Source organism: Falco biarmicus, chromosome 1 (genome assembly GCF_023638135.1).
Source record: "Falco biarmicus isolate bFalBia1 chromosome 1, bFalBia1.pri, whole genome shotgun sequence".
Taxonomy (NCBI): domain Eukaryota; kingdom Metazoa; phylum Chordata; class Aves; order Falconiformes; family Falconidae; genus Falco; species Falco biarmicus.
Genome location: NC_079288.1, coordinates 82238851 through 82262622, shown reverse-complemented (window position 1 = coordinate 82262622; position 23772 = coordinate 82238851). Strand labels below are relative to the sequence as shown.

At 35.2% G+C, this 23772-nt stretch overlaps 1 protein-coding gene across 1 annotated transcript; it reads right to left on the bottom strand.

Annotated features, from left to right (window-relative positions):
• Window positions 1-22091, bottom strand: RNF212 (ring finger protein 212). The gene is made up of 12 exons (XM_056344098.1): window positions 21980-22091; window positions 20322-20383; window positions 16250-16324; window positions 13230-13286; window positions 9900-9958; window positions 7685-7749; window positions 7526-7595; window positions 6684-6729; window positions 5301-5364; window positions 3414-3486; window positions 2441-2637; window positions 1-38 (listed from the first exon to the last, which is right to left on the bottom strand). Exons 1-12 carry the CDS (start codon window positions 22089-22091, stop codon window positions 1-3), a joined length of 918 nt encoding a protein of 305 aa, XP_056200073.1.
• Window positions 22092-23772: the final 1681 nt, after the last annotated feature.

The following is a 23772-nucleotide window of genomic DNA, read 5'->3' as shown; positions in this document are numbered from 1 at the left end:
TTATCTTTCTGTTGAATGTCCTCCAAAATTAGTCGATCCTACAATAAGAATACAAGTGCAAATGGGAAAAAAATTAGTCACACTAAAGGAAAACTTTATTCATGTAAACTTATTCAAGGAAGAGAGAAAGGAACCATTATCAACAATTAGAACTAAATCCATACATTTTGATGAGAACTTTTCTGGAGCTCTTTTTATGAATCTAAATAATAATAATTGTATTTATATAAAAGAACTGGTTTCTCTTTCCCTAAAAGCATTTTTGCTATATTCCAGTTTCAGCTACACAAGTGAATGCCAAAAGCATTGCTCTGCATATGAACTGCAATTAACCTGTAAACATACAGCTCAAAGTTGACTAATATGTAAGTTCAATACAGCTGCTTTATTTTAACTTTGATTTCTACTACAGTATTTACAGATTCTATCAGGTTTGTGCATTATTTCACATGCTGTATCACTGTCCACAAATTCCACAAAAAAAAAAGCCAGTTATGATGTAAGCTTCTACAAACTATAAGCGTTCATATCTTGAGTACGAGTGAATTTCTTATAATGTCTTGTTTTGGTTTCATTAAGTTTCATGATCTCAAAACTGCTTGGGATGTGTTACTCTTGGAATAGAAAGGTCACATTTATTAATATGGACTGAAAAATGCTTTATAGTGAATTATCCTTTTAATGTAAATAACAAAGATTTCACTTGTGATATAAACTCTACAATATGAAGAATTAGGTTTCCAAGATGTGATTGGTCAGGATGCTGGACAAACTCATCTAGGCTCCCTTTCTCACAGAAGGTTGGACCAGATGATCTTTCAAGGTCCCTTCCAACCTGGGCTGTTCCATGATTCCATGATTTTATGAATTAATCTGCCCAAGTGCATTTCCATATCCTTCTTGGGCTGGTCTCTATGCAGCTCAGCTACTTTTGCTAGCCTTATTCTGCACTCAGCAAATAATACCATGGACTACCTCTTTTTTTACTGTCACTTGTGGACATTTATGTGGGTGTCTTGACAGCTAGTTCTCTAAGAAATGTGAAGTTGAGACAGGAAACATGGCAAATGAGAGAACAGCACTAGGACTGAAAAAAGACATCATGGAATTGGGAAGATTACTCCTGAAATCTATGAATGGGATAATAGGTAGTTGTAAAAGAAATTACGTTAATATTGTACAGAATATGGTATAAATCACAAGCAAAAAATGATCATAATTATAATCTAAGCCTTTTCTCCCAGACTGTGAAGGTAAAGAGCACATGACAGGGAAGTAGAATGCTATAAATAACAATATTTATAAAACATAACAGTAAAAGACTAGAAAAAGCTTTTGTCTTCTATAATTTTTTCCCCAACATTTCCTTATTCTTTGCTTTTTTGTTTGGTCTGTTTGTTTTAACTATCCAGACCATCTCCTTTCTACTTTTCTTGCTTCATAGGAAAAAAATGGCCTTTACTGTCTTCTCATCTTTTTCCTTTGGTCCATCCTGCTTCCTCTTTCACACTAATATTCTGCATTCTTATCGCCATTCTAATAAATTCTTTAGTCTGCTTCCTCTATAGCCTTTTTTCTGTCCCATGCACTGTTCTGCGTTCCTTTTCTACTCCTAACCCTTTTAATATCCTCACCTTTTTTTCCTATTGCTTAATACATCTTCCTTCCTCCTCTCTGCCTCTTCATCTGCTCATTCCCTATCCATTGTTCATTTGCAGAATGAGTTCACTCATTTGCTCCTTTCCATTAATATTCTCTAGTTCCTAATAACCAGGTGACTAATACTTCACTTCTTTCTCTCAGAATATTGCAGTTTCCTTTTATGTTAATTTTTTTCTCTGCTGGACATAGTGAGATGTCAAGTGTCACCCACTTTCTAGAACACACAATTCAGTCACAGGGACCGTCTCCCATTCATTCTTTTCATTATAGACATTTTTCCTCCTTCTTTCCCATGTGTCAACTATTATGCTTTATTAAAGGACTCTTGTTTATTATCTCTGTCTTGCTATGACTCCCACTGAGTTCACTTTACTTCCTCCACTCATGTCTTTCTTCACTCCTTACTTGACATTTGTTGCAAGATTAGTTTTTGCGAATTATTATATGTGTTGATTTATTTAGAACTGATACTTTCTCTAGAAAACAATTATGGACATTATCAGATTTAAATCTCTTTTAAAATATCATTCTGAGGTGAAGCAAGAATATATTTTTACAGCAAATATTCTATCACACAGAAGACTAAGGCACAATACTGGTCATAAACATCAACATTTTGATATTTTGCTGATAGCCTATTTCCAAGTTTGAAATATCATTTTTGTGTTGCTTAATTTATTTCTTATTTGCTGTTTCCAGTGAATAAGTAATAAGCATGTGTTACGGTGAAAATTTTTCAGGAGGCATTAAATGTTGTTATTTCATAAAATGTACTTGCCTAAATGTTGTCTTTGCAGAAGTCCAGAGATGGTGATTGGTTGTCTTGTTACAGATGGCTGTGGGGAAGGTGATGTAAATGGATACAAAGGAGGGGTTCTGAAATCAGAAGTAGCCCATGACCCCCATCTGCTACTTTGTGATCCAGATGGTGATGTAAGTGAACATCCACTATGCGGTAGTCTTATAGGTGTGGTTCTGTTAATGACATTAATTCATGGATATGATTTGAGGCTACTTTCATAGTACAAGAGATTTCAAAACCACTTAAATTCATAGTGCTAATACTTTAATAGAAAATGCCATAAATTGTTGTGTTCTACACATTCCTTATCAGATTTGCACTTCTTTGGGATTTTTACATATTTTAAAAAGCAGAAGGAGAAAATATATGAGAATCAGAGATGGAAAGAAGTATTTTGTTATGTACTTTAAATTTGTGCTGGGAAGATATTTTTGGCTAAATGATCATAGAGAACAAAAGTACTTTTTCTGGAGCCATTCCAAGATTTTTCTTGATGTTATTAATTCTTACAGTTAGAGGCATTTTCAATGTTCAGATTGAAAACCTGAAACACCTGCTACACACTGCATTAAGATGCTCAGGTTATTCAAAGAATAGCTCTTGTGTAGATATTGTGTTGTCATCTCTGATTTTTAGAAGAATTATAAAGCAGACATGTTGTTGCACTTCCCTACTATAAAATTACTACCCTTTGTATAAAAGCACCATGACTGTATATGTTCACAGCTACAGGAACTCAGATTATCTCTGCACAATTTTGAAGAAAGTGATTTCAAAATAAAAGATTCCAACAATAACACATTTGTATAGGTAATAGCTAGCCTGCAAAATAATATTTCTTCAGATATAGAATATAACCTTTAAATGTACAGATTAATACAGGACATACAAGAGAAATTATGGAAAACAAAATAGGAGACAGTAACATGTTGGAAAGGTATTTAATTACCTTGTGGATCCTGCCCTACTGTTTTGACTTGACATTAATCCAGATGACTGAGAACTTCTGTAGGATACACTACCTGTAAGAATCAAATTTTTGAAACAGGACCAACATGAATTACCCGTTTTACTTAAGAGAGAGCTTTGGAAACAAAGTTTGGTACTTTAAGTGCATTATTTTGGACAAATTCATGATTGATTTATTCAAGAATGAAAAATAGTGCACAATTACAATAGACAATGAAAGATAAGGAATTGGCTGACAAAATAAAGTCACTTGAAAAGGATTAAAATACCCCTAAAAATTAATAACGTGTTTTTACAATTTAGCACAGACAAAACATTTGCTGAGGTATGAGTTGTCTTACAGTACCTCTTGTTGGAAGATCCAGCAAAAGTGAAAACTATCAATAGATCTCAGCAGCACTCCAGCAGAGGGTAAAGGTGAAAAGTTGTCTTTAGTCTTAACAGATTAATCCTACTTAGAGCTTAACTGTCATGAAAACATAATATTGCACCATTCCTGCAAATCTTTTTCAAATTAAACATATATGTTTGTTTCTTTCACCTTCTCTCATTTATTAGACTATTATTAGACTATTATTAGACTATCAAGATAGCTCTGCTGAGGTACTCCAGCTCTTCAGCTGTTCTTTTTTGCCCCGTCCATCTCGGAGAGAGAAACTTTCTTTAGTGCAACAGTAAATCACTGTTTCTACTTGCCCTTACTTTTGCAAGTATGCTGTCTTGCCCACTGCAAAACTTCATGGGCTGATTCTGAAATGTGCTGGACACATAACTGTTCTACATATGATTTTATCATCCTATTAAATATCTATTTATATTTAGACACAATAAAAAAACAGTCGACCTCAACTCTTGCTATCTTGTTATTCATAAATTTATAGGTAAGCATGCATTTAGGAAGGATCTGAATATATAAATCAGACTTAACATAGAAAAAGCAATTTTTTTCTCCTTCATTACAATTGCATTGCAATTGTATTTGTCTTCATTTTGGGACATTTGCACCATGTGAAAATACAAGAGTGCTAAAAGTTCCTTATGTGGCTGGAGATGGACTCTATTAACTGCTGAAGCCAAGTGAAATACTGCCTGAAATGGACTGTTACAGAAACATGCTGAATGTAAAATCAAGAATGAGATGGACATGTAAATGGTCAACTTGCAGAGCATTAGGAATTCTGGGGAACTCCTCACAAATAAACAGTACTCATGGAGACTGCATTAATTTCAGTAGGCTGTTATTCATGACTTATTTACATCAGTGTAACCCAAGCTCTGCAACAGGCCAGGAATGAAAGGAAGCACAAGCAGATAAAATGTCTTATACTCTATTAGTCCTATGGTGAAAAAGAAAAAAATAAATCACCTTTCTGAAGAAATTCTTGATCTCAAATTAATTACCTTGCTTTTTATGAAATACCTTTGTTACTTTCATTTTGTTTCCCCCCTTCTTTTCATGTGGTTTTTAACATGACATTATGGACAATGTTAATTTCTCGTAACTATAAACAAATTATGAAGGTTAATAGAGGGTCAACAACATATATTGCAAGTATGCCTGTTCTGTTCAACCATACACATCATTACAGTATTTTCTTTGCAAACATTAGCTATGATTGCTCAGCAAAAATCATTTTGTTTACAAGTAATTATTTACACAACAGGGTAGGTCAGTACTAGGAAGACTTACTTCATTCTTAATTTTTAACCATTTCCCATCTGCTGGAATGATGTCTACATGATAAGTTCCTTATACCTTAACACAATTCAAGTTTACTCAGTAAATTGCTAATGTATGCATTTTACTTCATTAATCCTCTTAATGTAATGCAAATGTTATCCAGTTATAAATTTTACTTTTACTCACCCATACGTCCATCTTGTGGTGGAGTTATTAATGACAATCTTGTTGGACCTGTTGGTGTCTCAGGCTAAATGAATGTCAAGGTATTAATTACAGTGTAATATGTATGTTAATAATGAAGATACTTTAAGTGATATTGTTACATTTTTAAGGTCTGTAAAGCCTGCAGATTTCTGGTGCTTTCAGCTGCCAGTTTTTTTCATAACCTAAAATGCAAAACCTTAGAATTAAGTTATTATTTTTTAGAGCTCTGTGGGGTGGTTGGTGGTGGGAGTACATGTCTTTTAGTTGTATTCCAAGAAGTCCTCTCTGTCACATTCAGATAAGAAAAATATCAGACACATTTTCTGTGCTGAGATCCCATTCTTAAGTTAGTATCTGTTCCTGGATGTTACCTCTCCTAATCAGAATACTGATACAGTGAAAAGCTCCTGCCTTCTTCTCATCTTAGAGATGTCATTCAAAGCTTGCGATTCCCTACTCAAATATCAGGTTCTAGCACTGCTTTCAGACCGTTGGCTTCTACACCTAGTTTTTTCTTAACATATGAAGGTACTATACATGTGTTGATGCTCCTGAGCATAGGTGGAAGCAAGATCACCTGCTCAAGCAGCAAACAAAATTGTTTATGAAAGGTGAAAGATAACGACTGGCTTGATTTGTGGCTTAAAAAAAAAAACCAAAACACTTTTATCCATCATAAATGAAATTTCAGCAATGTTTTGAAAATCAGTGTGATCTGAAGAGTGCCATGTGATTCACTTCTTCTAACTTCAGATATCTGCATTGTTTGCACCCAGATTGATCCCCCAAAATTCCCTTTGTGGTCAAGGAAGAGAAACAGGAATGAGACCAACAAGTTTCCTTTAGAATGAGATGAATCACACATACTAATTCGTAGGTTATAATGGAAAACCTGAGATGCTAGCACAGATCTGCACTGCAGACATCAACATGAGGACTAGTAAAGGTAGAAACCTTACACAAATTTCCATTTCTTAATATATTAGAACTTAAGTTTAATTGCAACTCTCAGTTTCATGTATTAATAACATTCATTTTGGAAACAGTTACAACATTTTAATAATATAAACATACTGAGATTTCAAGAATTTGCCATTTAATTTAGCATCAGAAATGTAAAAGCCTGTATGTGGCATGTGGAGAATGTAACTCCAGAAATCAATGCTGTGATTTATTCCCTTTTGGGTCCTTTTTCAGGAGTGTCTGACTTCTACTAATAATCAAGCATAACTGAAATCAGCAAGTAAATAAGAATTGTTTTGAATGTGGGAGGGGAATCATATTTTTTTGCAATATTAACAGAGCACAAGAAATCAAAAGCATATATATATCTATGTAAACATACATACAAACGTCACTTACTTTCCTCATTGGTGAAGGTACAGGATCAATCTCCATTGACTCCATTCTTATAATAAAGGTGAAAATACGCATGACATTCTCATAAAATTAACACATTCTTTATGACTAAAATTATATTTTCATGTTAGATTTTACTAATAATGGAAAAGCATAATATATAATGCATAACACATAAGAGTATTTAGAACTTGTTCCAAATCCCAGTAGCATTAAGAAAAAACTATTAATTGATTCTGAGCTTTGGTTTAGACATTTACAGAGAAAGTTATTTTATGACCGGCATTGTTATTCTGATATTTAATTTGGAATATATATGCATATTTATATATTTGTCACTTTTCTCCAAAATGAAGGCATTCTGAAATTTTATATTTTATAAAAAATAAAGCCACAGTCACAGGTATAGAAATCTGTTAGCTTGAGCAAGCTGTATGGTCCATTTATATAAATTTAATCAGCCTTACTGGAGTTCATCCCATCTAACTTCAGATAACTACAATGTACATACAGGTGTCTGTACAAGTCATTAATTTTTTTCCTACAGTCAGTGGGAAGAGTTCCTCATTAATTAATCAATCTATCTATCCAGAAAGTCTTTAGGATAAGGTGCATCATGCCTTAGAATTTTTTCCAGTGAGTACAAAGGCAATGTATACAAGTAGCTATTATGTACACTTGGATAAATAAGACCCTCCACAATTCTTCTGTACTTACACAGTTTGCAGAAAGAAAACACAAAATCAGAAAAGTTATTTTAAATTCATTACAAAAAAAATAGTTTTGTGTATGAAATATCATATTGTCTATGTTAAGATTTTCATTGACAACAGATTTGTACCTACATTTCAGAAGCAGAAGGATGACTAGGATGAAGAGAACATGAGGAACAATCATTCTGTTTTCTTGAAGGAACTAAAGTCATTAATAAATTTAATATTAGAACATAGCTATATCCAGTGATAAGTTTTCCATAGTCAGTATCTTAAACCAACACTTCTTACTGGAAAGTGGATTTCTACTTGTACTGGAAAATGGTAGTTGTGTAGTTTGTTCAGGAGGCTTCATACTAATGGGAAAACAGAAGAAACAACAGATATAGATTGAAAGCTGGTTTGGTTAGTTCATTTGTCTAGCTGGTCCATAAAGCACAAAATCAAAGCATTTTATCCATCATTAGCTGTTTCTAACACGGCACTGTTTACCATGAAGCAAAATAACCATCTATTTGATAAGCTATTACCTTCTTCTTTATATCATAATGTCTCTATCAGTCACTACATGCCCAGGAATACCAATTTAGGATAACATTATGGCAAAGTATTTTATGGAACAACAGATGTTAAAATACAAGTCTTAACTGCAGTTGAGCCAAAAAGTTTCGTTTTGATCTATACATTTCCCAAACTTTAAAAAATCTAGTTTTCAAAGGAAATGTTGGCATATTTATGCTGTTCACCAACAGCTACGTAAAACTGATAGCTTTGCCAATAACCATAAATAGGAGGAATATGTCTACTGGGCATGCAAGGAGAAGCCCTAGCTCACGCTATCTTGGTAGAACTGTGAAAAATCTGAAGTTCAGTAAGAACTCTGTATTTGGTATAACCAAGATGCTATTTATTTGAGATGTAATCAAGAAAAAGGAGGCTGTGGATAAAAATATATAAACTATGACAATCCACCACTTACATAGTTTCCTTCACATTCTTTTGCTTTCAGTCATATTACACTAAGCATCATAAGAGACCATATTACAATATTAGGTGCACATCAGAGTCAAAAGAAAGTCTATACTGATGAAACACAGAAAAGGAATAAAGATCAACAAAATTTGCAATTAAATTGCTGGCTTCATGAACTGGCTTATTAAGGAGATTTCAGCATCCTTGATCACTGGTATTCATAAAGGGGCATTCATGAAGGGCTTCTCTTAAAAAGATAGATCCATAGTGAGAAGTACATTGTAACTATACACTATGTACTCTTAACACCCATATTCACTAAAAGGCAAAAGCAGACCAAGACTGTTAGGGTTTTTTGCCAGTAGTTTTTGAAATCTTAGAAAATGGGTAGGATAAAATAGGACATAGAAACAAATGTTATATAGAAAATGTAGTGATTTCACCATAGGTGGATCACAGTAGATGTCTGATATCTTGTTTATTTGTTTTATGTAAGCAGATATTTTAAAACAGTAGTAAGATAGTACATTTTGTGTGTTAATTCAATTTAAACATGAGTACCGTATAGGCCATGTGGACTTTAAAGCAGAGATAAGAGCAATTAATTTGGGTAGAGTATAGCACAAATAGTATTACAAGGGAAACAACAGAAAAGGGTGAAGAGAGTGCAGAAATGTTACTAGTGATGTCCCCTTCAGTTTAGTCTTGCAACTGATCCTGTTTAATACACTCCCTGATGACTCAGGGATAGCCCAGTTTGTGAAACCTGAAGACAGGAAGTTCTGAAGATAGAAAGTTACATCAGTATTGAGAACTACATAATGACTTTAAAAATTTGCTATTTTCAAACAAATAATTGAAATAAAATATAATTAAATTAAAAGTAATAACACAGAATGCACATAAGGATCATAAGAACTTTGGCTATAAATTGGAAATAAATGAGATTAAAAGATTAATTTGTATCAATTTATGTGCAGGGAGATAATGATGAGCTACCTCTTGGCTGTCTCTGATGCATTTGTGAAAAAAGACTAATTTAAAATAAGTCAAGTTGATATCTACTAGAAACAGAAAAGATAAGAATCATGTTACAAAAATCTGATAATTTTGTAAATGGGATAGATACTAGGAAATGTTATAGTACTTTCCAGGCTGATGCTGGAAAGCCTATTAAAAAAAAAACACAAACACGTTCATGTAAATGCAAATAAAAATTTTAAAACAGAATACACGTACGATATGAATTTCTAAAAGTTCATTTTTAAAGTAAATGCTTTGAATTATTTGTATTAAAAAATAAAAGGATTCCTTCCTGACAGGCTTGATAAATGTGAAGAAAATGGACCTGATGACAGAAATCACTGTACTGTAATTTACAATTTCTGTAAAAATATGCTTCTTCTATTTATACAACACAATATATGAGAAAGGCAAACAAAGCATGACTTTTTTTATTTTTACAAATTAAACATATTGTTGTTTGATTACAAAGACTATTTCTCATTTACTTTTGCTGCATTAAACATCTTACCGTTGTATCTGATGCATTTGTTGTGTTACTTTCTTGAGAGATTCTTCCAACTTTACTGTCTGTGAGATAATCATAGATTTAAACAAAATCAATTTGTGTGACACACAACTTCATCTTCATACAACAGTATTCTAAAGTGTTGAAAGGCTGTTTTCTTTTGGTTTTAATCTTAGATTGGGCAAGACTATAGCTGTTATATGGATCCATTGAACAGTCAGTCTGAAAATGTTTCTTTTTGGCAGTTACAGACTTAGTTTGACTACCTTTTGTTAGGTGTGCTAGTAATATTGGATAAATGAATACTAAGAAAAGGGCCTAAAAATAGTTTGCTTATATTTTTCTTCCTCTTTTCCATATCTGCTATAAAAGTAATGTGCCTTTTAATATGGAATTATTTGGAAAAATACCAGTAACTATACAAAATACCAGATAACATTTTCCTATATTTGTCATTTCAGATTCAAAATTTATTCAGTTTTTTAGAGTATCTATTTGTAATACGCTCATGTGAAGAGTATTTCCTTTCATGTTATAGACACAACCAAAAATATCTCCATTAAAGAATGTTACGAGCTTGCAAAATTAAAGAACATTAAGGTCAAGAACATTAGGTCAGCTCCCTAGTATGTGTATTTTTTACAGTCTTCCATTACATGATCATACATTATATTTTATGAAGGATGTAAAAATTCATTCAATAGTCTCAATACTGCATCTATATTTTATATTTAATTACCATTGTGTGACCTTAGTCCTTCATTACTTCACACTTTTCATATTTTGATTTGAAGACAAATTATAAATTTTCACGTTAACTTTTCATGCTTCTCCTCATAATATTATTTGAATTCTTTAATATCATTACCTGATACACCTTTATAAAATCATGTTGTTTATGGGCAATATTATTCTCTTTTTGCAGATGTAAAACTTTGCAAAGCAGATTAAAGACAAAATCAAATTTACATAAGATCTGATTTTTTGTATTTTTTTTTTCCTCGACGTGAGAATTAGTTTTAATTAAGAAAGTAACCAGTACAGATGTCAGCAAGAGTGTACTTTACCCTGTCACTCTGCAAGACTGGGTCATTTTAAGGCCAAAACACCTTAAAGGTGAATAACTATTTGGTTTTCAACACCTTTGGGTCCTAGCACAACACAGGGTCTAGACTTGCCAGGAATAAGGACATAAGTGCCCACACCACACACCATGATCTGTACCCCAGTATCTGAACAACTCATAGAAATAACAATAAAGAAGTTTCTATCAAGGTCATAAGAGCTGTTGGTTGACAGTGACAAGGAGAAAGGAGACCACAAAGATGGGCAAGTGTGAGAGCCTGGGTGTGAATTTCCTCGTGCAGTACTTCACCTTTTCCAAAGGCCAAGATCTGCAGAGTGGAGAGTGGCAGGAAGAAACACTTGTGTCACAGGCAGATTTGTGCTTCCTCAACTCCCCAGGGATTGGCCATTTGCCAAATTGATTATACTGTAAATCATTCTTGCTCTGTCCTTTTCCCACTCACCTTTATCTCAAAGCCAGTGGCTGGAAGACTCAAATGGAGATTATAACCCTGAGTGTGAGCATCTATTCCCACTCTTTCATCCTGTGTGCCTCTGCCAGCTGTGACCTAGCCTTCCCCAGTTCCTTCAGACTCCCCCCTGTAGCCCTGAAAGAGGGAGCATTGCTAACTGAAACTCACAGGAAGGAGATGGGTATATCATTGCACAGGGAAACTCTACTCTTCCTTGCTCACCTCAGCCTCACTGTCAAACCATTTCTCTACCAAAATGGCTTCACCGGTGCTAGCCATAGCTGCATACAGCGTATTTCAGACAACCAGACTCTTCTGACCCCAATCCAATGCAAGTAGTTTTAAAATACTAACAAATTCATAGAATGGACAACACAACAGAAACACCCAAAACAGCATGCCATTGAAATAGCAACGAACTAAATCTTCACCTGTTTCTGTATTGTCACCTAAACACCTTCCTTAGGTCAAGCAGTGTCCTTGAGTATTTTACAACCACTCTTAAATGAATATCTCAGCAGTGAATAACTTAGAAACTTACCATCAAAAAGTATCCACACTCTGCACAGATTCTTTGGAGATAACATTTCTATTTATGCAAAATTCTGTTAAGAACTTGATTTTACTTTGCCTACATGTTTCAGTTTTACTATCTCAAGTTAGTACAATACATTAGAAAGGGGAATAAAATCAGGGTATCTCCATTGCCTGGCTTTGAAAGCAGGGCAGAACCTTGAAAGAACTGTATCAGATGCTCTCCTCACACACAAAACAGACAACTGACCAACAATATGAGTTTCCATCTGTCATTTCATACATAGGGCGCCTACTGATGTGTCGATTCACCGGTATTTCCAAGCAGCTGTAAGTAATGTACCTGACCATGTCCTTAGAAATGAACGAAACAGCCAACTATTTTATCATTTAGAAGCATCTCAGAAATGAAAATTAAATTTTCTTTCCAACCTACAGAGGAAGAGGCATATTCACAAGTTCAGTACATATTCTCTGCAGAATAATTAATTTTGCTCCTTCTATTGAGCTACCCCTAATGCAGGGTACTAGGCCTTAGTCTTATTCTCTATTGCTCAAGCTTCTCATTTATTGTGTCAGCCCTAGTCTTCTTTTCCTCTAGGTTTATAATCTGAGTACCAGTCTCTCCCTGCCTCTTCCACTTTCTCCTCCACAGCTTGCCATACAGTGAATTCATTTATTCTCTCCCTGCCCTTTGACTGTCCATGTAATCTTGGCCACCCCACAACTACAATCTGTTTTTATTTAATAAACCCTTTTATTATTTAATAAAATAATACAAAACATAATTGATAAAGTCCTCAGATATTTTAAACAACTAAAAACTGGTATTTATAATGACAGAAACAAAGCAACACTGATAAATTATGGTAAGTATTCCACTAAAAGGTGAATATATTTTTGTTGCAGCACAATCAAACTAGTAGACTGCAACGAGGCTTTACCATTGGTCACAATTCTACTGTCTGTGCTGTATCTCCTTCCTCCAGAGGTCAGGCCACACTACACTTTCTCCATTTGACCCGACCCAACCCATCCTTCCCTCCCCATCCTCAGGGCTATTTAACTACTTATCAGGAATGAGCTACACCTGCACATCATCCATGTCAATCAACCCACTGCCTCTGAGGCAAGGCCACAGCTGCATGTTATCAATGCTAATCAACCCACTGCCTTCATTCCTCTACATATTTTCTAAAAATAAACCAAAGCAACAAGGCAAATATAAGCAATGAAAATAAGAAATCACAATTAGAGTTACCTTTTGCCTGTGGTATGCTAATAAATGTTTACGGTGTTTTTCTTGAAATTCTGAAATCTAAAAATAAATACAGTTCTATCAGCCTTCACCTAGTAATATTCACACAACCTCAGCAAAAAAGTGGAGAACAACTTCACAGTATTCAAATTCTTCTATATTTTAATAAGCATTTAACATATCTTCTTTAAATCCTCTGTGACAAAACATTCTAAGTTATAATCACTGATAAAGAAAGTATTATAACGTTCATTTGATCTAGTATGGCCTACCCTTGAACTGGTAGATTTATTTCACTGAATTTGTGTTTTAACACTGTGTTGTCTAACAAAGTAAAGGACATCAGAAAGCCAGTTTAGCTGCGGTGTTTCTTATTCGTTAGTTCTAAGCAAACACATAAAATTAATGGCAACATAAAAAGTAATGTGTCTTACTGGCAATTATAACTTGCCTTGTAAAAATATCCTGTTAATTAAAAAATAATTGTTAGACACACTGTCTGGTGGTGTGTAAGCACTTCTTGTGCCCAAATGAGGATCATAAACTATGACAGGTTAAAAGTAAAAACATACAAGGTAAGCAAGACAAGAGCTTGAGGAACAAATTAAAATAGGCAAGTTACTAATAAATCTTTCTTCTCACGTGTAAGAAAACTGCCAGAAAATGTGTAGGGATAGAGAGAACCAAGAAGAAACATTCGTGAGAACATAAACCCATAGCGGAGCATCTAATTGAAATGATTACTTTTATTCACTGTAGAAGAGCCTGGGAAGTTCCCACTGAATACTCATCAAAGGATCAGAAATGTCTTCAGAAGAACTGATGGAAGAAACAGCCACTCAGAAAATAATGGCTCTAAGCTGCCTCCCACCACTCAGAAATGAGGTCTTGAGTCTATAAAGGACATATCTGTTCAAATGTCAGTTCAGTGCTCAGTACCATTCAAAAAAGTAAATCAGGTCTTAGAAGTGGTTAAAAAAAGGAATAGGATAGGGGCCATCATTATTCCACTTTAAGAATGTATGGTACAATATCCTGAGTCTGCTTAACATCTCAGAAAGGATATAGTAGGTCTGGAAACAGTTCAGATTAATCAGAGGTATTTAAGAGCTTTAGTAAAAGAATGACCACATAGAATATGAGTCTTCATGGCTGAAAAAAAAAGACTATTGAAGAAGGGATGCATTAGCAGTCTAAAACTAATGATTAGCACAGATGGAGTGCATGGGAATGGTTACATTTTTTTCCTCTAGAGTGGGATTCGAGAGTATTGAATAAAACTAGCAGGTAGCAGGTTAAAACCCAAAAAAGGAAATCATCATCACACAGTGTATAACCTGTGGATCTCCCTTCCATAGTATGTGATAGATGCTAAATATTCAGAAAACAACTTGACGATTAAATGGGGGGAAAATGTCCACCAAAAGCTTTTGAAGGGGGCCTACAAGAAAGCTAAAGAGTGACTTTTTACAATGTCAGGTAGCAACAGGACAAGGGGTAAAGGCTTTAACCTGAAAGAGGATATATTTAGATTAGATATTAGGAAGAAATTCTTCACTGTCAGGGTGGCAAGACACTGGACCAGGTTGCTCAGAGAAGCCCCAGATGCCCCCTCCCTGGCAGTGTTCAAGGCCAGGCTGGATGGGTCTTTGAGCAACCTGGTCTAGTGGAAGGTGCCCCTGCCCATGGCAGGGGGTTGGAACTGGATGGTCTTTAAGGTCCCTTCCAACCCACATGATCCTTTGATTCTGTAACAAACTTTTGCCCTAACAGAGCACAAGATGCTTTTATGTCTTTTGATACTGTTAGAAGTTCTGAACATACCTTAATGCTCTAATTACACTTTAATATGTTTCCCATAGGCTATCTCAGACTATGGAAAACCCACCTTAGTCTTTTGACATCATGTCCTCTGTTTCCTTTCTTTGACATATTATGGAAGTTTGTATTCCTGTGTGGTGCACAGTATAGCTGTCTAAATCTGTTCAGTTTTCAGAATAACTGCTGATCATCATACCTGCTGTTAAAAAGTGTGTATGGAAGGACAGAGGAAGGCTTCTTGTTTACATTGTGTCACCTGTATACATCTTCAAAGGAGTGTGGAGAGGGACCATGCTCAGCCTGGGAGAAGTTTGTAAAGCATAGAGTAGAGCAAATGTGAATCCATAATCACCATGGAAGAAAGCAGGTGATCTTCCCTGGGTTACTTTTCTGCTGGATCAGGAAGCTCACCACAAGATCAAACAAGTACCAGTCCAGGGGAGGTGAAAATATACAATGAAGATTGCAGGTGGGCTCAGGGACAATGTACTACTACAGTTCAACCTAAAGCAGGTGAAAACACCACTGAAATGCTCAGTAAGAAGGACAAGGACAAGGATGGGTCCCAAAGCCAAGATTAAAAGATGCAGAAAATGAGAAGACAATGGGAGTTTATATGTATACTTTTAACACAGACAGCTACTAAAGCTCTGGGCTGGAAACTAAGCCTGAAGGAAGGGATCCTGCCTGGAGTTTACAGAAGGCAGGGAGGAAATTTACCTTGGATTTACCTTGGAATCATTCATTGCATTTATCTGAAAAAACATAGCTGTTTTGATTAAAAAAAAAAAAAAAAAGAGGGGAAAGAAGGAAGGGAGAGACAAAGAATTCAGCTCAGGATTTTAGCCAGCTCAGGTTTTCACTGTGTAACTTTTTATTGCTGTGATTAGGGCACACTATCTGGGCATGTTTAAGGTTCTGGCAGATCTAATTTTTCATTGCATGACATTGAAAGTGATTTTACACTATTAAAATAACCAGAGTAGTGGTCCTCAGAGAGAGTTTGAAAACAGAAGCAGTGATTGTGATGAATAATTTATGCTTTCTTAAGAACTCTGAAACTGTGGAATTAAGGGAGTAAAGATGGTAATGGGCATACATTAATTTTCAAGCATTCACTCATATGTTTTTCTCATTTATACAAAAATCATTAGAAGTTGCTGATTAGTTCATAGAGTTAAAAACTTTTAGGGCAGATTCACCTGTGTTATTTCTTTTGCATATTTCTTGCATAACGTATCTATTCCCATGAACAGTGATTGAATATCAGGATTTGTCTACCAAGGAAAGAAAGTATATCAAGGTTAGCATTTTCATTTGCAAGTTATATTAAATAAAGCATGTTGTGAAGCATTCCTTAAACTGATCAATATACATAAATAGAAAATGGACAGATCAAGAGTAGGATGATACAGAAATTGACAACAAGCCCAGTTTCATTTAATGCCCTTATTAACCATCTGGAAGGCTTTCTGCTTTTGTTTAAATACATTACACACATATATGTTCATTGTAAATAAGAAATAATTTCCAGAGGACATTCAAGGAGGATATTGTGATCCCCTGGAATCTTTAGACCAACAGCCAAATTTCTGGCAGTCCTTTCCAGGCTTTTTGGTTCTCACCATCCCCAGCCACATGGATGCATCTTTTAATCAGTTTTGTTTGAAAGTCCTTTTTTTAGAATAGTTCCAATGCTGACTAGGATCCCTTTATCTCTCCTGCCTTTTAGACAGCAAACTGCTATCCTAGCAAAAGAATAAAAGCCCTAAAATGGCAGGTGAATTTTTCAGGTATTTTATGACTAAGACTTTTAATCAGAGATCATGATGTAGCCTCACAAATGGCCACTTGTATTTTTAGAAAATGCTGAGTAAGTGCCCTGTACCTAAGCTATCATTGCAATAAGGATATATTTATTATTTATGGTGAGAAAGAAATGTTACAAAATATAATGTGAATTTCAGAATTATAGTGACATTTGGACATCTACTCAAATCTACATAGCAAGGTAGATAACTTATTTGCTACTTTAATGCAGAATACATGTGTACATGTATTTCCAATGTATTCATTAGAAAACCAAACAAAATACAACAAGTAAATAGTTACAACGGTTATAGTATTAAGCTCAAATAGTTATATATTAAGAACTAACAGTGATCACATTTCAGTTACCTTCTACTGTAACAGTAAACAGCTTTTTAAAATGAGGAATCTAGCCCCACAAAAACCAAACTTCATCTACCTGTAAACTGTAAACTGGAATGTTCTCTTTGATATATTGTGATTGTATAATTGAAGATAGGTTTACAACTAGCCAAAAGTTAAATGAAAAAGCAAAAGCAATCCCAACATACCTAGATGATAAAAGAAGATTGTGCCAGAAAAAAAGGTATCATTTATGTAAGGAAGCACATTTCAAAATCCAGTCAAAAAGAACTGAAACTGTTGCAGGCAAAATCTAAATTAATCACAGAAGTACTAAAGAATCTCAAAAAGTTTAAAAAATTGAAAAAATTAAAAAGGGTGAATCATTGAAAGAAATAAGTACCTGTGAATGAAGCAACAGTTTTCTACACTACTAAGAAAATAGAAAGATAAGTGCTATCACTTAAATTAAAAATATTGCATTGAAATAAAAAATAATTAGGCTTTGGTCCATTTCGAAATGCACAAACATTGAGAGAGACAATATCTCTACCTACTCCAGAAATAGTATAACACTACTGGGAAGTCAAATATCCAAGACTAAATAACAGCTGTATTTGTCAATCCTACATTCAATGTGTGTTTATATTACATACTTTCAATAGTAAGAAGGAATTGAGTTTCATATGTATGAAAAATAATTATGAGAGGAGCTAAATTAATAACCTGGATTTGCAACAGATTTACATCTTTTGTTCCCCATAATCTGACATCAGCTACTTTGATGTTCTGTATAGCAATTCATCTGAGCAAAGATGGCATGCACTGTTTGGTTACTGTGGAATTGTGTATGTGGCTGCCAAATGCACTTTGGATTATTGATGAGCTGTACATGCATTTCTCTCACCAGGGGAACTAAACTGCTTTTCCTTGCTTTCCCCAGCTACTAATTTTTATAGAACTCACAGGAGGAAATTAATTATAATTGAGAGTTCCTCTGCTCTTTTGAATTTGGTTGACATTAACCAAAGCATTCAAAAATTTCCACAGGGTTAAGGTGAATTGGCAGGCAGAGAAAGAGGAAAGCAGATAGACAGACAGCACAGTCTGTCTATGGTATTTAAGTAAAGAAAATACAAACAAGACAAAAAAAGTCATCTAGAAAAACCAATGTACTTATAAAAATACATTTGGCATCTTTAAGATGTATTCATAGGAGGCAAGCTCTAAAAACCTATTTAGGGTCCTAACAAAGCAATGACCTTGCTGTAAATACTTATCAGATCTGAAAATAATAAAAACCAACCAGCTTCATTGATGATGTAAACTCTTTGAAATAAAGGTTTGTAGAACTCTGTTTATATTTTATCTGTTCCATGGAGGAGTAGCAGATGTTAAGATGATATTCTGAAATGATGAACAGTGAGATTCTGATTTCTCATAACACTTAAGCATCCTCTGGGAAAAAGCAAGTGGGGATCATAAGATATAAAGGTGACAAGCATGCATTACTGTAAGGATGAGAATATTTAAAGTGTAGATGTTGATTGCCCCTATATACAATTTAATGAGGAGTTCTAACACATTTATAGGACCTCCTACTCATTGGGAATTCTTCCATAGCATCAGGCTTATAAAGGTTACCAGGTATATTTCCACTCTGGTTCCTGAATTATAGAGCCATGACTTTTTTATATGCATCTTTAATTATCATTCCAATCATTTTATCTGTTCTTAATCAAGGCTAAGCAATCATCATTAATGTCTTTTTTAAAAGAATATGGTAATTTGTTTCCTTCCAGTCCTCCAGAACAGCGGCAGGTTCTAATGAAATTTTTGTTAGTATCCCAATCATTGCATTTTTAAATTCCTCCAAGGTTTGGTTTTTTTTTTTAAGAAAATTATCAAGTTCTGTTGAAATGCCAATCAGAAAAGACTGATCTAACTTCAAAATCAGCTTTGTTTTGAGCAAGGTTTTGGACAAGATGACCTCCAGAGTTTCCTGACAACCTAAATCATTCTGTGACTGAAATTAATAACAAAAATTCTACCCAGGGTAGGCTGATATTGAAAGCTTATTAAAATACCTCCTTTAGAAGTTTTATGAGAGGCTTTTTAGGTTTTTTTGGTTACTGTGTGCGTTATTCCTTTGTATTATGTGTGCTTTCTGTTATTTTGCTGTAATTTTTTATTTTTGGTAACATAATCTTCTTCACCCTGTTTCAGTCCTGCAAGAGTCTGTGCTTATAAATATGAAATCTAATGTTATGGTTTTTTACTTTTATATATACAGTATGCAGAGGTAAAGATTTTTGTATTTAGAGATACATCAGCTCAGTTTTAAACATATCTAGAGGAATCATGGCCTTCTTCAAGGTTACCTCTTCAGGGTTAGTCCCAAATTGTCCTCTATTTCACATACATGATTGCCTTGTAGCCTTGTAGGACTTCATGTATTAGCTGTTGTCACGGAAAACATATAAATGTTTTCACAACCCATTTATGAAATCAGCTAAGGAGAAGCTGGTTCCTGGGAGAAATGTGAAAATTAAATCTTTCTAATGATTTCTCATGAAAGGGAATCAAAAGCTATCCATTCTCTAGTGAATAACAAAAATTCCAAACAGTATTTCAGATCCTCACTTAATCACACAGCCATGAGGAAAACAGTTGAGCTTAAGAGAAAATGGGAAAAAAACCCCAATACACTTGAAAAACATTGATGTGCCACCATGCAAATTTTCAATTCAGTCCATTACATGAAACAACTTACTACAATCCACTTTATCTGATGTACAAATGACAAAGTCAATAGACATTTTTCCACATTTTGAAAGTAGCCACTGATGTTACACAGTAGCTAGTCGTGTTTCTTGAAAAGGTTGGAGTGATTTACAGTCCAGCAGAATCTGAAAACTTGGAAAGTCTCAATAGACTTTTATTTGAAGAAATCTGTAAAACTAAAAGCTGTATAGTGCATAAGTATCTAAGTCTACCAACCTATCATCAGTAAATATTCATGTCACAGTTGGCAAATAAAAGGGAAGTATTTTGCACATGCAAATAATTCAGCTGTTAAGCAAACTACAGATTAATGTAATACAATACTAAAGCTTCATTTACCTGTTTTGAAAGGACTAATGTACGACAAGGAGTTCTACAGATCAAACATTCATCTTTTTTGCCTGTAAGGTAAAGACACGTTTAAAATATACATCAAACTGAATAGATATTGAATGCATTTTTAATAGAATTTAATGCCTAAACCTCTGTTTGGAGCTTGTGGAGGGAATCTGCAAGTTATACAAGAAAATCAAATAAACATGAATAAAGAATTTGATCCTATAACCATTACACACAGTTGCACAGGGAAAATGCATGTGAATGTCATCAGGTCTTATTCCTACAAATAAGCATTCATGTAAATGATTTTATGAATATCATTAGTGTCACTGAATGCAGGTGACTTTTAGTTCCGTTGATTTAAATAGGACTACTTGCCCGGTTTAATTAAACGTATGCTTAAGTGCACTAATGAGTTAGAGTCAACCAGATACACGACTTTTTAGAGTGGAGCCCAGTCTGGCTCTCTCAATAAAATATATGAAACCTTAACTTCAAAGAATTACTAATTTTACCTTGTGAATTTTACTAGTGAAAAATTAATCAAATAGCTTTTTAAAATGTTATCATTTATTAAAATGTCTCTTTGATTACTTGCAAATTAATAGCAAATATTTCTAGTAAATGCATATTACTACAATATTTATAATTGGCAATTTTGCTAGCTGCTTCCTTTCTAAGGATTCCAACTATTAACATTTATAAACATCTTTAAAAGGTAAATACCTTTTAAAACTGATTATATTATTATTGAATTCATAGTAAAAAATGTATAATGTCTCAGGTTTTGTTCTGCCAAACAATATTAAGGGCATAAAGGAAAGCTGTCATTCAGGTTTCTAGGAGCCTGAAAGTTGTATTTAGAGGCTGCATTTTATGACCCTCTCTCCTCAACAGCAACCCTGTGAAAACTTTTATTTAAAAGATTTTAATTGTGAAATACAGATCGATCATTTATTCTGTGTGCCCTTACAAAAAACAGGGTGTCTGGCATGACCTCAAAGGGAAAAACATTGATATTTATCTGCTTTTTTTTTTTTTCTTTTGAAAAGCAACTTCCTTATTCTGCTGTCTTTTCCACAGATCTTCATCTAAGCACATCACAGGAATCCCAGAATATGAGTCAGGCGTTACATAAAACACAGAAGAGGTTCAAAACATCACCTCCAGTCCTCCTAATGGTGCTGAAAATCTTCTAGTGTTCCATGACAACACTCAGATTTAAAAAGTCTATAGACTATTAGCAAAATATAAACAAGTCCTATGTTTTGCAGACTGTTTTTTCACTAATGAAAAAGCATGCCCTTTCCAAAATCACACAGAACAGAATCCTATCTTGTCTTTTTGACATTGCAATCATGGATCATCAGCATGCAGACTCAACTTTTATTAAAGCCTCCAGTTCTCTGTGTCTGAGGCTTGCTCTCAAAGCCACACTGCTCCAGCCAGAGCCATCTGGAGGCAGACACAGGTGGTTTTACTATTTAAAGAAAATCGATAGCAAGAATTTAGAAAGTTGGTTAACAAGAAGAAATGGTCAGGCCTTTCTTTTTTCCAAGTCAGAAATGTGTGCACTCCAGCACTGCCTGACCCACTGAAGCAGAGAGCTGGGCCTGAAGCAGAGGGCTGGGCCGCCCGGGGCCTGCAGCAGCCATTACCTTTCTGCAAGCAGATCTCACAGATAACATGGCCGCAGCTTGTGAGGCTGAACCGTGGGGTGGGCTTGCTGGGCTCACAGAAGCAGGCATTACAAAACACAGGGACGGCCATGGGGTGGAGGGGCAGGAGGGCCTGGCAGGGGGCATGTGGCTGGGGCAGATGCTGCCCCTCCTTGCTGCCCCCGGGGTGAGGCCTATGGGCCTCCCTCGCCAAGTCCCTCCAGCCTGTGGCACTGCCGGGCCCTGAGGTGAGGGGTGGCAGCGCCTCAGACCCTGGGGGGGGGGGGGGGATATGGATGTCAGAGGGCAGCAGAGTTCGACTCTCACACCCCAAAAAAGGGTTTTTTTTCTGGCCCTTCCACTACCAAAGTGGAGAGGGGGCCCACGCAGGGGGTCCTGTCTGAGAGATATCACCCTCCCCTTCCCCCAAAGCAGGCAACTGAACAGCACCAGCCACCCGGGCGGGTGGGCGCTTCACCCCCAGCCCTCTCCTCCTCATCCATGAGGTGGCCACACAGCAGGGGCTGCCAAACGGACAGCAGGTGTGTGGAAAACCATAGTGCTTTTTCACTCTTTTAGAAAACACAGGAACCTGGGAAGCTTACTAATTTACTGTCACAGGTTTGTTGTTGCTTCTTTTGGTGAGAAAAAAAAAAAAAGAGCAAAATGAGGTGTTTGGGTTTTTCTTTCTTAGACTGAAAAAAAACCCCCAGGGCTTACTAATTTCCCTGCTGAAAATTTTAGAGGAAAATTCCCTTACAGACCTTCTTGCAGCGCAGGCTGTAGCTCTGGGTTTGACAGAGCCATAGCCTGTATAGGAAGAACCTCCAGCTTTTAACTTCATAAAGACTACTGCCCCCAAAGTGCTTCCCAGAAGAGCTGTGGTTCAGCTTCTGCTTTATAGAGTTAATTAAAAATCTTGAAGGAGCCTGAAAACATTTCATCAAAGCAAAGATATTTAATTGTTATTATAGATAAAGAATGAAGCACTCTCAAGCTATAGTCAGGGCTCCATGTCTCAGTGCTGGTTTGAGTATAATCAACTGCTTTATAAATTCTGACATGGTGCCTGTCCTTTTGGTTTAAAAGCTCCAGTGTGTTGTAAGTGAGATAAGTTAAGTTTGTCCTTGGGATGTATTTAGGAGCTTACACCAAATATCAGCTCAAGTCTGAACAACTACAACCTTGTAGCAACCCTTTATTAAAGTTTCTTCTTGGATTTCATATACCACATGGTTGTAACACATCTTTCCTTCTTTCCCACCACCAAAACGTGTTATTACAGGACATGCTGTGAGTGCTCTATAAAAGTGAATTTAACAGCACTTATTTACTGGACATTTCAAGAGACAACTCTTAAGTCTCAGAATTTTTAAATATAGGACATACCTCATTGCATAGCTTTATGAGATTTTATTTTGATTTATTTGATCCATAGAGCATTGGTTTTTTTCTCTACTTTGTGTCAACTTTATGGATTCTCTCATACTAACAGCTGTGTTTTCATATCCATACTGGAAACATAAGTGAACTTAAAGGGCAATATTATTTCCTTGCTAATGAAAACAAAAGGTGAGAAGATAGAAAAAAGAAAGCAAGCAGTGTCTTTATGACAATAATTGGTCTAGGGATATTTCAGCTTTCACTACCTTTTATACTAGCAAAGGATCTGGAAAGAAAAGTAGGAAGCCAAATCACAATATTCCTCTATCACAGTGTTCTCTAGAACCTTTTTCAAGTTTCATGTTTTTACATGTTAATCAAGACGGGTCATGATATTACCAGCTCCATCT

What these genes read in the sequence shown, in the direction of transcription:
- RNF212 (XM_056344098.1), bottom strand. Translation starts at nt 22,091, where the DNA reads ATGGCCGTCCCTGTGTTTTGTAATGCCTGCTTCTGTGAGCCCAGCAAG. An exon ending in TAGCATACCACAGGCAAAAG is followed by an intron (nt 9,959 to 13,229) that starts GTAACTCTAATT and finishes ATTATCTCACAG; the next exon opens with ACAGTAAAGTTGGAAGAATC. An exon ending in CATCCTTCTGCTTCTGAAAT is followed by an intron (nt 6,730 to 7,525) that starts GTAGGTACAAAT and finishes CTTTATTATAAG; the next exon opens with AATGGAGTCAATGGAGATTG.